The 14827-nt window shown below is 38.6% G+C and overlaps 1 protein-coding gene across 2 annotated transcripts in view; it reads right to left on the bottom strand.

Moving 5' to 3' along the window:
- The window catches only part of si:ch211-266k8.4 (carabin), a 96660-nt gene that overhangs the window by 24262 nt on the left and 57571 nt on the right, over positions 1 to 14827 (bottom strand). The window contains exons 12-14 of one of the 2 annotated variants that reach the window (XM_022197330.2): positions 12023 to 12213; positions 10557 to 10648; positions 385 to 642 (exon numbers count right to left, since the gene is read on the bottom strand). In XM_022197330.2, coding sequence (XP_022053022.2) covers positions 385 to 642; positions 10557 to 10648; positions 12023 to 12213 — 541 coding nt within the window. The remainder of the gene's footprint in view (positions 1 to 384; positions 643 to 10556; positions 10649 to 12022; positions 12214 to 14827) is intronic. The other variant, XM_051951859.1, reaches the window with a different exon arrangement.

The following is a 14827-nucleotide window of genomic DNA, read 5'->3' as shown; positions in this document are numbered from 1 at the left end:
GGTGGAGTCGGAGTGTAGTCACATAAATCTTGATTTTTAGTTTTCAAGAACTTCGGAGCACATGAACATTAGTACGCAGTACATTTGAAGTCCCTGCAGGATAAATAATTCAGTCCCAGAGGGAGGAGATTTAATGAAAATATCAAATTAGTGCTTGAATTAAACTGTTAATTTCATGCTCTGGGCTGTTTAGCGCTCAACACCGACGACACTTTCAAGGAGCTGCAGTATCACGTCTCTGAATCTGTGATGTCTAATTAGGTTTTCTGACTCGGGGGACTGAAGTTGTTGATGTTTATTTATTATTGGGAAGATGGAAGAAGAGCAACAGGAGGTGAAACGGCTGTCAAACTATTAGCAGGTGACATTAAAGGTGTGTTTTACCTGATGAGAGCCGTCTTTGGAGAGTCCAGCTGCTCCACAGTTTGAGGACTTGAAGATGGAGGAGGGTTGGAGGACCGAAGGGACGAAGGCAGGACGGAGGAGGGGGAGGAGGATGGAGGGTTCTGGTTCGATGGGTTCTTGTTTCGTACAAGACGGAGAGATTTGGCTCTGACGTGGTGGATGATGCTGTGGTTGCTACGGCGATGGTTGACCTTGCCAACAGGTCCGGTACCCGACTTCTGATGGGTTTGTTCTGATCTGGAAACAGAAAGAATCCAGAAAAAGTTCCTCAGCTGGTTGAACCTCCTCAGTCCTGTTTAGGTCCAGGTATTAATCAACATTACATCCTGATAGATGCTTGTCTTCATTTACACTGTTGTTTTGCACCGACAGTGAACGGATATCTGCAATAAAATGAAATGTATGAATATATTAATGATTAATGATCACCAGTTGTGTCATTACTAACAGGCAGGAAAACTCAGGATCTTTTTTAAATGGCATTTTAAGATTCAGTCATATCATATGCCTTTTACTCGACTGATGGAATGAGTTTGACCAGTTCTATAGTTTGAACGTTTGATTTCAATAGTTTTTATTGTTCACTTCTTTGATTTCTGTCTTTTTCTACTTCGTGTTTGTCTTCGTGTTCTAAATCTTTGTCTTCTTTATCAGGTTGTACTTCATCGTCTTCATCTACTTTGTCGTCTCCATGTTCTACGTCATCGTCTTCTTTCATCCTCTTCCTATTTGTCGTCTTCTTCATCTTCTTTGTGGTCATTGTCTTTTATGTCATGCTCTTCTTTGTCATCTTTGTATTCGTCGTCTTCTGCGTCTTCTTCTTCGTCTTCATCTTTTTCTTTGTTGTCTCCCTCATCGTCTCTGTTGTTTTCATCTTCTACGTCGTCTTCTACGTCATCGCTTTCTTTGTTGTCATCTTTTTTTGTAGTTGTCTTCTTTATCTTTTCATCGGCATTGTCATCATCGCCCATTTGGTAATTTTCAACGTCAGCTTCGTCTTCGTCTTCTTTGTTATCCATTTTGTCGTCTTCATCATTTTCTTAGTCTTTGTTGTCGTCTTCATCTTTGTCATCTTCTTCATCGTCCATTTTGTCGTTTAAAACATTGTCTTTGCTTTCTTTTTCACTGTCTTCGTTTTCTTTGTCTTTTTTAGACACTGTGATTTACTAACATTCCATAAACGCCTCACTTGGAAAATGGCTATAAGAGGTGAAAGAATAAAGTTGAAACCAAATGATGTCATTTTTATGCTGCACATAGCTCCGTGTGCACAGATCTCTAGATCACTAAGGAATTATGGAGTTTTTGTTTGTTCATTGATACGTACACATTCTTAATACAATAATGCAGCTAACTATTCTCATGTAAACATACTGCAGGTACATGACTAAAATGACTGCTGGAGAGATTCTAAACAGTGGAATTCAGACACAGCAGCTTTAAACAGTAAATCCACACATTCTGACTCAGCCCTTTCTTTTACGTAACAATAAATACACAACAGCAGCAGCAACGAGGGGAGATAATAAATGCGTTCCTCTACGTCGTCACCTCCCCCCAACCCTCGATGGGATTACGACTGTGTTTGCACTGTTGGTGATTTTCTCTTTATCCTCAGGTGTCGATGCAGAACAGGAAACACCTGCATCAGGTTCAGAACAGAGCAGGGAAGAGTGACACTGCAGGAATCTACAGCAGGGGATTAACAGGCAGAGATGTGGTGTAGAGTGATGTATCTACAAGACATAATGCTGGTAGGAGGGTTAGAAAACTCCCCCCCCACACACGTCAGGATCTGGCTGCTTCCCAGCATTACATACCAGTTTACTACTACATGTAAATTAATGCAGTTTTGCACACAAACACACTCAAAATTCATAATCAGCATTAAAATACCAGCATGAAAGCAGAAACACTACTGTGATAAAGCACTACCAAGCTTTAGACTAAAGGTCTCACATGGTGGAAATCTGCTTTTGTTGTGTTTTCTATGTTTTATAAACTTGAAGGTATAAAATAAAGTCTGTAAAACTATGAGGATGTTTCCTACTGTACAGAATGAGCAGCTACCTCTCAGTCCATCAGGTTTATTTACTTTCTACAGCTGCTTCTGATAAACTCTAAAATGTCTGAACCACAAATGAAACTCACCAAACATTCTACTGTTAGCTGTTGGAGTGAGCACAAGAGGCTTTATGCACTCACACTTGACTCAAAAGTCATTCAAAATGAATGAAATGTGTTCCAAATGACTAAACATTTGTCCAACATGACTAAAGCCATGTCCAAAATGAATCAGAATTTGACCAAAATGACTTAAAATTCAGCCAAAACAAATCAACGCATGTTCAAAATGACTCAAACTTTGCCCACTATGACTTGAAATTTGTCCAAAATGACCTAGAATCTGGCCCAAATGACAAATTGTGTTCAAAATGACTTTAATGTGTCCAAAATTACATATTAATTTGACCAAAATGACTTCAAATTTTTCCAAAATGACTCATAACTCATTCAAACTTAATCAGATTTTGATCAAAATGACTAAAATTAGTCCAAAATTACATAAAACCTTTACAGAATTAATCAGAATTTGGCCCAAATAATTCAGAATTTGTTAAAAGGTTTCAGTTTGTTTTCCAGTTGAGTTATACAGGTTATTATTCGGTCACATTAGAGGTGGAACAAGTTGTGAAATGATTGATTTTGGTCTCATTTTAACAGGATGTGTGGACTTTTATATCTACTGTAAGTCAGAATCAAGTTCCTCCACCTGACAAATCTGCAGCGTTGTCTAATAAAATGAAGTTTGTAAAATGATATCTGGCAGTAAAGTTAAATGACGCTGAACCGTGCCCTGAAGAACACGTATGACAGATGTGGGTCCTGACCTGGAGATGACAGCATCAGAGGGAACCTGCAGAGGCAGGCAGCAGAGCAGTGCATTGTGGGAGATAAAGGAGCAGAGTGTTGAGACGTTCTGGATTTAGTCTGACGGCTTCTTAACAAATTCTACACGTCTGACAACGGTTCTGACAAAAGAACAGCAGAGAAGTTCAGTGGGTTACAGCACAGGTCAGATATGTGACGCTGTTCTGGTAGATCGTCACGTCATCGTGGAGTTTAAATAAAGAGACTCCTGACCTCTGAGTGACCTAACTAACCCTCAGACTGATCTGAGGCCGGCATTGATGATTGTCTTCCTATGATGTCAGATAAAAGGCTAATAACAGCTAAACGACGTGTTAAATCTCACTGTAATATTACTGCTAATAGGTTGTACAACATTAGTTTCTACGTCGTGTGTAGGATTTTATTTCATGTGCAACATTTCATATTTTAAGTACATTTAAGTGCAGTATTTCATATTTTCATTTTATTTCATGTGCAATATGTTACGTTCCTGTAAGTCAGTGATGTGAAGGACAGGGATCAGGACAGGGAACGTAACAAAAAGAAAAAAAAACAGAAATAAGGCGTTTAAAAGGTGGAGTGGAGCTATGACTCCCCACAGCCACCCACTCATTTTACTAGAAGAAAGCAAACTAAAGGAAAGAGGCCTCAAACAAAGGTAGAATCGTTTGGTGGGGGGAAAATATTAAGCGCAACCATTTCCTTGGAGATAAGCCCTCACAAAACTCTAGAATTTACCCTCTCCCTCAAAACACATAACCACTCCTCACACAAACCAAGAGAAACCAAGTGAAGGCGCTGGCTCTTTGGTGTCACACCAAACTGATTTAGAACAGCTCCTTTTACAGACTACCGGGCTGCAGTGAGGACAGGTGAGCTGCAGGTTACACACTGCCTCGTCTCTAACAAACATTTGAAGTTCATATGCACCGTTTAATCATTTCTATTTCCAGTGCAGCATTTCATACTGTCATTACATTTAATGTGAAATATTTCATATTTTCATTTTATGTGCACCACTTTGTATCCTAATTTCACTTCATGTGTAATATTTCATTCATTCATTTTGTGTGCACTATTTTATATTTTCTTTCACTTGAAGCGCAATATTTCAGATTTATATTTCATCTGTTGTGCAACACCATATTTTCATTTAATTTCACGTGAAATATTTATTATTGTTTAATTTCATGTGCACTATTTCATATTTTCATTTTTCAGCTGTAATATTTCACTTTCACGTACAACTTTGTCAAAATGTGTAATATTTCAGGTGCAAATACAATATTTCATTTTTTCATCATCACATGTGACATTAATTATTATTCCCATATAATTACTCGTGTCATATTTTACTCTTCTATTCCAGCCTTTACTTATTATATTTCACTATTTATGCGTATCGTCCTCATATCTCACTGTTTTAAGTCTTAGTCGCTACATCTCTCATGTTTTGTCATTCTGTTTTTTCTGGCTGCAGAGCTTCTTTCAGGTGTGTTGTGAGTTGGACAGTTACTACTCATAAAAACTAAATTAAATCACAGTGTTCTGGTACACGGTGAAAAACTTCCTGTTCCATTTAGTCTTTAGGTACCGCATGTCTTCTGATGAGTGGTTTTCTGATAAATAAAGTTTTATCTTCTGTCAGTGAACGTTTGAACAACAGCGTCAGAAGTGATTAAAATATTTAAAGTCAGATTCAGCTGTAAATAAATGGAAGACGTGAACATCTGGGCAGCTCAGCCCATCCTTTAAATTAGTGATGTCTGACACGACTTCTGTTTAAATGACTTCCACTGCAGCCTTATTTGTTTTTATACAGGAAGAATCTGATCCTCTCAGGTTGTTTTTAGTCCTCAGGAGGACAGAAAACTGTTCAGCGTTTCTGATTTAAACGTGACTTCTACTAAATTTTAGAAACAGTCTAAACAAAACCTCGTTAAAAATGGATTCTTGTGTTTCCCAGCAGCCCTCAGAGGGACTCAGACATGAAAACAGAGAGGAGGACAAGAAGAACCGGATGAGGATTAAATTCTGCACTGATTCTAGTTTCTGCAGGTTTCTGGATGTTTTCCACTGAATGCTGGGAAAATGAGACAGAATCATAACTGAGCTTTATCACACAAAGCTTCCTCTGTAAATGTGATTATTTTATTTAGTAATTATTATTATTATTATTGTGATAAATCACCTGAACCACATGATAGAAAAACTCTTTTTAACTCTGTCAGATGTAACATCTCTGTGAAATACTCTAGTATAATTTGTTATAAATATTGCTGTAAAAAAATTACTAAATGTGAAGCGCTCCCTGAACTGTTGATGTTTGTAAAGATAAACTCAAAATGAAATGCTTTAATCAGGCTTATGATTGATTTTATTAATTTAGTACTAATTTAGGACCATTGTATTTCTATATTTACAATGTTATTTATATAATTTAATGCACTAATTTATTAGTCCTTTAGAACTACTTTTAGTCTTTATTTATGTATTTACATTTTGATACGATTAGTTTTATTTAACTTCTTACTGATTTAGAACTATTTTTATTCATATATTCACATTACAACTATTTAACAGATTTTTATTAATTTATTACGGATTTAGAAATATTTTCATTTATATATTTACATTTTGGTTTATTTAACAGATTAATATCTATTATTCATTTAGAACAATTTTTATTTATATATTTACATTTAGATTTTTTTAATAAATATTTAATAATTTCTTGTTAATTTAGAACAAATCTAATTTATTTCTATATTTACACTTTGATTTGATTGATTTTAATTATTTATTACTCCTTTACAACTATTTTTATGTATTTATGTATTTATTTATTCACATTTTGATCGATTTAATTAATTTATTAATTGTAGAACTATTTTTATTTATTCAAATATTTCCACTTTGATTAGTTAGATTTAATGTATGCACTACTTGTTAAAACAAAAATAATTAATTTTTCTCTATATTTACATGTTGATTACCTACAATTATTTATTTAAAACTAATTGTATTTATATTTTTTTCTAAAAATCTACTCATTTACATATTTTAGTTTATTGAATGTATTGTGTATTACTTTGATTTCATAATTTAGTTTTTATGAATTTTTACTTCTATTTGGCCCTTCACCTATATAGTTATCTATGCTTTAATCATGGATATTTTTTATATTTAATTTTCTTTATTTCATCCTATTTTATTTTATCTCCTTTTCTCAGTTCCTCAATCCCCATGGTTCTTGGTCTATTTTATTTTTTTACTTCTAGATACATTTTGATTGATTTTATTAATTTATTACTCCATTAGATTAATTTTTCTACATTTTTCCAACATGATCTTGGGGGCTGTTATTCCTTTGAGTTGCATTTAATTTGTCTGATAACTGCTCCATAAATAAAGTCTGATTCCTGAACAGGAAGGATCAATCATGTTCCACTTTCTCTGTTTATTTTCACTCTGCTGCTCTATTTGGTTTCCCTCTGCAGATAAAGTCAGTTTTCAGCACCTGGCAGAGAGGATTTGTCTGATTCTGTCCTCGAACACGAATTTAACACCCAATTACAATAATCCCTGCAGTGACCTCTGGTGACCTCTGTGACCTCTGTGACCCCCAGCCCGCTTAAAACAACTTAAAACCACTTGACACAGAGAGCAGAGCTGAGAGGAATGACAGGCATGCTTCAGACGAGTGAGAGAGAGAGAGAGAGAGAGAGAGAGAGAGAGAGAGAGAGAGAGAGAGAGAGAGAGAGAGAGAGAGAGAGAGAGAGAGAGTGAGAGAGAGAGAGAGAGAGAGAGTGTGTGTGTGTGTGTGTGTGTGTGTGTGTGTGTGTGTCAGAGGAAGAAACAACATTACAATGACAGGATTAGAAAGCTGTTGTGAAATTCTCCTTCCTGCTTGAGAACCAGCTGGTACCTGAAGACGTCGTGGAGTAGATGGATGGATAGATAGATGGATGGATAGATGGATAGATAGATGGATAGATGGATAGATAGATGGATAGATAGATGAGTAGATGGATATATAGATGGATGGATGGATACATGGATGAACAGATGAATAGATGAGTAGATGGATAGATGGACGATTCTACCAGTAAAATATTAATAAACTGAGTTTAACAAAAGGACGTACAGCTGAATGTGATGCACCAAACTGGACCGTATTTAACAATCAGGGCAAAATTAAAGCAACTTCAGCTGCTCCAAAACAACGCTAGAATTCCTGCAGTTTAAAGATCTTAGCTGAAATTCATGCAGATTTCTTAAAGTGCTAGAAGATCCACAGGTGGTTCTCTAGTGCAATCAGTTGGGAACGGTTTCAATACTCATCAAGGAATGCTTAACTGGCCGGTATTTTAGTAGCTCTGCCGATCAATAATTGATTAACTGAGGACATTTGTTCTTTGCTGACATTTCTTTGATGATAGGCGCCATCACAGGGATAGTAGAACTTTATCCTGGTTGGCTTGAGGTCATTAAGTATCACAGAAGTCTTTATCATGGTGCCCGTTGCTAGCTAAATCCCCACGATGCTCTCTCCTCGTTTAGATTTCAACAGTATTAAAGTATTGATCCTAGTATTAAATACAGCGCTCGATTTAGACAGTCGCCAGGTCACCGCGAGCGCCGGGAATCATGGCAGGTTGATGACATCATACAAAGTGGCTGCCTCCATGAAGAAAACATGATAGGCGGTTCAGCTCGATCGAGCGCTCGATTTCGACGGTCGCCAGGTCACCATTTGCGACTTAAAACATCGCAAATGGTGACCTGGCGACCGTCTAAATTGAGCGCTGAAATAGTAAGAAGGTCCACCTGGTGTCACAACCAGGAACTACAGCTAATCTATAATACCTGAAGTGTGTAATATCGAGAAAAAATGCTATTGCGCTAAATATTAAGAAAATCCAATTATTGCTAAAGCCCACTGGTGGCTGTCTAGTCTAATCAATAGGGGACAGTTTAGAAACTGATCAAGGCGTGTTTAACTGATCAGTATTTTAGTATCTCTGCTAATCAATAATTGATCAGTTGAGGACATTTGTTCTTTGCTGGGATAGTAGAACTTTATCCTAGTTGTCTTGAGGTCATTAAGTGTCACAGAAGTCTTTGTCATGGTGCCCGTTGCTAAATCCCCACAATGATCTCTGTTGGCAGCATAAACTGCCCAAGTGTTTAGGTTTCTACAGTATTAAAGTATTAATACAAGTATTAAACGGTAAGAAGGTCCACCTGCGGGCGGACTACAGCTAACCTATAATACTTGAACTGTGTAATATCCTGGAAAAATTGTCTTGTCCAGTGCTAAAGATTAAATAACTATGATCATGTGCAAAATAAAATATTAAGGGTAAAAATAATACAAAAAAGTCCTTATTTCTGCATGTTGACCTTAACGTTTATCATTAATAGTCAAGTCCAGAGCTCAAAAGTTGAGTTGAAAAACACTGATTTACAAAAACTGCTATCATCAGGTTGTTTGTCCACAGCCAGACATGCAATATTAATTTGTATGATTATGACATAATGGACAGAATCCTTCTTATGGGAGTGTTACGCTGCTATTTTTTGTAAATAAATGAGCTGCTACACGATGAACCAAGCTAAAAGCCAGTCTAACATTTGATCATGTGCTCAGTTAGAGCTGACTAATGCAGGGAACAGCAGTTACACAACTTTAGAAATGAGCCACAACGACAGCACGACACCCTCATCTTCGCTGCTGTTTCTCCTCATATTCGCACGTGAAAGAAACCAATTAAAATGTGCGTCATGCGTTAAGTTGTGGCCGACTTGCCTGCATACACACACTTATCTGTAAGCGTGGGAAAATCTTTAGTATGCCGGCAGCAGATTCCCTAAAAGATACAGGAAAGGAGCAACCACAATAAAGTGAAATAAGTTTGTGCACATCCAGCCATAAAAATGAGTCATTCTGAGCAGCCTGACTGAGTGACAGAAACCCTCAGGACTAAGCCACAATCTCAGATTCCAATTTGTTATTGAATCATGCAAAAGGTAAGTCAGAGCGGCTGCAGGGGGATATTAAAGGATTCTGGGAATCAGAGACCCGACTGCTTCAGTGAGCATTAAAGAAAAAGAGATAATAAAAAGACAGGTCGGCCTAGAAATCTGAGAGACTGTGATTAAACAGAAGGAGAGAAAAAGACTGATGAAACCACAAAGAGCAAATGAAATGCTTCACTGTTGGTCTATGAGGCCTGAAGCAAGAAAACAACAAGATATATACCAGAGATACGCCTTATTAATAGCTATAATTAAACTATTCATCATAACGTTCAATAGTTTTATTAAAACACATCACATGCAAACAACCACGAGATGAAAACACAAAGTTTAGCTGCATGAACAAACACTAAACTCCCTCCTTATCTTAACAATAAACCAGTTTTCCATTGCCAACGTTTGCTAACTTTTTATTTAAGTCCAGCACAGCCGTTGTTTGGTGAGATTCAGTACTAATCAAGAACCATTTAACTGATTTAACCGTTTTGTATCTGCAGGAATCTAAACCTCAGTAGTGAAGTTGAATGATTTTCTTGATAAATGCAGCACTGTCAGCCAATAACTGATTAACCTCCAATGCAAACTGAGCACTGAGGACATTTGGTTTATGCTGATATTGCTTTGATGATATGAATCACAAAGGTTTATCACTGAAATAGATAATTGATCCCAGAGGTCATTAAGTGTCCCAGAAGACTTTGTCATGGTGCCCCTTTACTACCCAAACCCACCACAGTAACACAGAACTGTACGGTAAGAGTTACATTAGCATTATCAATTATTTTACATGGAGGTCCGTGTGAATTCTTGGCACAACCATTGTTTTTAACTCCTGTGTTTGGTGAGTTTGGCTGCTGGTTAACATGTCGTGTTAATGGGCTGATTTATAGTCACCATTTCTTACTCGTTCTCCTGTTTGACAACAAACAGGTAAATCTGTAAATGAGAACAGCTTTATTGGGAGTTCAGTAATTAGTGTAGTCATTAGTTTTACACCTCTGAGTTTATAAACAGCACAATACAAAATAAAAATGGATTCCCTCCAACCTTTAAGAAGCCCACAGAGGCTCATCTTTGTGAGCAGTTTTCTAACCGGCAGTGAAAAGTAAATAAAAACCTCTTCTGCAGGAGCTGTTGACATGACTGAGTGCAGGTTTGTCATGTTTTGCTTTGCAATGTTTAAACTCTGTCCTCACCTGTCATCTCTGGCAGTGACATCACCGCTGCCCCCCTGCCCCATTGGCTGATGGGCTCCACCTCGCTGCTGGCTCCGCCTCCTCAACCCGATCTGAAAGAACAAACAAAGGATGGCAGAGTATTTATCCGACCAGAAACCAACTGATGGAGCGTTCCATCACAGTCTGGAGGTGTGTCCTGTTTTCTCTCCTCATCAGACTGGTGTGGTGAAACAGCATCAACAAGATCATTATTAAGAATGTGTTTTAATTACTGTCTGGATGCAGCCCAGCATCTGTTTTTTGGCTTCACCTCAGAGAATCACGTCCAGCCCCTCCTGAAAACCTCATTACGTGTGGGCCTTTAGATCTGTAAAAATCACACCAGGCGTTTGGGGAAACAACATGGGAAGCAAACAATCCAGGAAAAAAAGGATGGAAGAGGAGAGCAGGATGATGGATGGTAAAATGAGCCGAGCGTGGCAAAGGGCAGGAGGATGAAAGACGAGGAAGTATCGTCACCCAGAGGACCGTCACACGCTGCTTGTTCTAGAAACTGTGTGAACAATATGTTTACATGTCATCAATAAAAAGTCCTGTGGTGACGATCCAATCCCATCTGCCAGTCATCCCTAACCCACGGCTGCAGCTGTTCATCACACTGATGTAACTGAGAGCAAACAGGAGGAAACACTCCTGCTTATCACCAGTCAAAACTGTGGGGAAAAGCATCATTACTCAGGTGATCACAGCAAGGGAATTATATTATAAATTCTTCAACCTCTCTTGTACATACAACTGTAGAGCAGGTCAAATGAGAGCGTTTCTCTGAGAATCCAGTAAGAGAAGAAAAAGAAGAACAGAATTTAAAACATATAAACACATCCCTGCAGCTGAAATGAAACAGTCTCTGTTTAAAGTGTCCACAGAAGGAAACAAACACCAAATATTATGCAACACAGTGAGAACAGAAATAAGCTCTGCTGTGTCAAACGTGATTTAAATCAGAAGCCAGCTCAGTGAGCGTCGCTGCCCAGTCTGCTTTCAGAGGGATCTGGGCTCTAAGTGGAGCTGTTCAAAGTGTGGCAGCAGCATTTGGCCCGTTGTTCACACTGCTCCTGGTCACTTTCATAGCAAAACAAAACGCTGAGAAAGGTGGCGGGCGGCAAACGGCAATCTCCCAGAGAGCTGCAGTGGAGGTGAAAGGCCAAAACACACAGAGAAAACCGACCGTGAATCAACAGAAGAGCTTCATTTGACCGGGAAAATCCAAACAAACGGCACAAAGAGACGCCGTAGTGGAGCCGTAATGGACTGAAATGTGAAGAGATCCAGTCAGAGAAAATGGACCAAAGCAAAGGTCCAGAACATCAGAGTCTGCACATCCGATTTTGTCTCCATAAACCACGATACACACTGAGCTTTCTCTTGAGAAGTAGCTAGTTTTTAGGGTTTTAAATAAATAAGCTGCAGTCATGAATTTGTACCTGAGTTTTCGGTAACGAAGCTGAAGTCCGACTCCTGAAGACTCGTGCGGCTGCAGGACTCCTCTGTCTGGTCTTTGCTTGTGTTTGTGGATTCTTGTTTTCAACCCGCTGTCGGCTCATCGGCTCCAACAGGAACCGCTGGGCAAGACGCATCACCCGGGTCAGAACGCTGACGGGACCTGGAACCGGGTCTGTAGGTAGATAAGTAGGTAGGTTACAAGGAGGTGGGTAGATACGTAGACAGGTAGATTGTTTGGAAGGTAGGTAACAGGGTTCCCACTCTTTCCCCGAAATGATTTTCCAGGACTTTTCCAGGACATTTCCATTCGGTACAGACACACGTCATCAGGTAGGAGGACGTAGGAGGTGAAGTGAGTGATGTCACCGTGACGTCACCATCACAGGCAGGCGGACTTTTCGCGACAGACTTTATCTGTGTTGACCATAGACTGTATTCTATGGTGCTGACCGGCGTCATCGACTGAAAGTTTGATTTCAGACATGAAACGCTCAGCTGCACCTTCAACTGTTGTGGGAAGATGTAGTTTATGCGGACACCACCACACACCTCGGCAGTGAGGGGGATGAAATGATGTTTCAGTAAAAGTGCGGGTGTCACAACACCCACACAACAGAATTCCTAATGTTTTCATTCCCTTATTTTTATCAGACAATAAAACAACTGTGAACTACTGAGTGAAACGTGGCCCATACCCGTTAAGCCGCCGCTATGCCGATATCAGAGTTGTGTTTCATCTCGCAAGTTACGGCCAACTCAGGGGAATGCAAATTTGATTGGCTGGTAGCGGCACATGGGGCGCTGCACTGGCTCGAAGCAGAGAAGCGCTATTTTATATATATTATATGCCTCAATGTTACCCAGAAAATACGGTGACAACAGACATGCATGCGCATAACTTGCAACCCGTTTACATTGACAGGGGGAGGACAAATATTTCTCCAGGAAAAGTTAACCGTTTCCAGGACATTTGACCTTTTTTCCTCATTTTCCATATGTTTTCCATGACTGGAAAACTGGTCAGTCATTTTCCAGGTTTTCCAGGACGCGTGGGAACCCTGAGGTAAGTAGGAGGGTTAGAAGTTTGGTAGGTAGGTACATAAGCAGGTAGGTTGGTAGGTAAATTGGTTGGAAGGTAGGCTGGCTGGGTTAGAAGGTAGGTAGGTTTGTTGGTTAGTAGATAGGTAAGGTTAGGATTATAGAAAAATACTTTATTCATCCTCTTCAAGACATCCAGCAGCTCACACATTAGACTTCAGAAATAAATAACACTTATGTGTTTTTCTTCTTTAGCTATAAAAACTTTTAGACACATGTAATCTGTAGAGAATGACTTCTACACATTTGTTCCAGAGACTTTAAGGAAAAATGCAACATTAGCGACAGAAAATAAAAATCAGTTTGCATTCCTGGGGCATTCTTTAGTGGTTTATTTTTCTCCCTTTTATGAGAAATGTTTCATGGATTTTAAACATTTGCACATTAGGAAACTAATGTGCAAGAGAAGATGCCCGAAACGTGCAAATCATGCTATTTGAAAAAACAAGGTGCAAAATTACTGGTATTTACAATAAAAAAAAGAGTAATAAGATGGTCATCAATATCCCCCGCCACATGTGATGTCTATGAGTCTATATCCAAAATAGTGATAAAGGGCCATAACTCTTAAATATTATCGCACAGGTCTCATTTTCAAACTTGATCAAGGTGTCCATGGTGTGAAGCTACACACTAAATTTTGTAATCCTAGCTGTAATAGTTTCCAAGAAAAGCTGTCCCCTTCATCTCAGACGGACGGACGGACGGACAGAGGCCAAACCTATATCCCCCTTTTCCACTTCGTGGAGGTGGGGGATAAAAAGCCTAAGTAGAGTATAAAAATATAAACAATCATAATCATATTAAAGGTAAAAGTCAAATGCAACAAATTCTGTGGTTTTGGTTCTCCACTAAGAAGAACTTCATTTTATAAAGTAGGAAACATCATTTCTGCTGCTATGAAACGCTCCACTATGTTAGAATCACACACCCAACACAATAAGTTATCGTTCCATTACAGCCCGCTCTGTGTACTGTATGTGTCCTTGTAACAGTGAAATGAATGTTATCAGCAGCTCTCCATATTTACTCAGGGGGTCTGCCTGCTTAGACCGAGCTGTGAACACAAACACTCACTCACACAATCTACTGTTTGGTTCAGACAATCACAGTCGTGTCTCTGCAGCTGGATCTCAGGAGATTAAAACACTCTGCTATTTTCTACAGTATCGCAGAGAAATCCTGACATGTTTTAACAGAAGTATAACTACATGATCTAGAAAATTACTGCCAGAATGCTCAGTTTCTGTCTTCACATTTGTCTCCTGATATGGAAATATTAGAGTAGAAGCTCCATGTTCACAAATGTTGGTGGGGAGGCAGTTTGAATCTGTAAGTTACATTCTGCTAATTAGCTTAGCATTTACATTTGGGCACATAAATGGGTGATTCTACCACAAACGAACTTAAAGACAAAGCTTACAGTGTGATATTTGAGAGAGGCATGCTGAAAAAAACCTGCTCAAAATGATGAAAGATGTCCAAAATAAACAAAACTGTTCACAGATTATTGAAATCTGTCCAAAGAATTACAAAAAACCTTTCAAAATGGCTCAGTATTTCCACCAAATGACTCAGAAATGGTCAGATATTGATTATCTTCAGACTGGGACACCTGCATGGATGTAAAACTGATCTGGAAATGAAAACATTTCTAAGCATTAAATGAAAATTGTCCCAAATTTCTC

The sequence above is a fragment of the Acanthochromis polyacanthus genome, chromosome 8 (assembly GCF_021347895.1).
Source record: "Acanthochromis polyacanthus isolate Apoly-LR-REF ecotype Palm Island chromosome 8, KAUST_Apoly_ChrSc, whole genome shotgun sequence".
NCBI lineage: Eukaryota > Metazoa > Chordata > Actinopteri > Pomacentridae > Acanthochromis > Acanthochromis polyacanthus.
The sequence above is the reverse complement of the archived record's forward strand: the minus strand, read 5'-3'. Positions and strand labels throughout refer to the sequence as shown.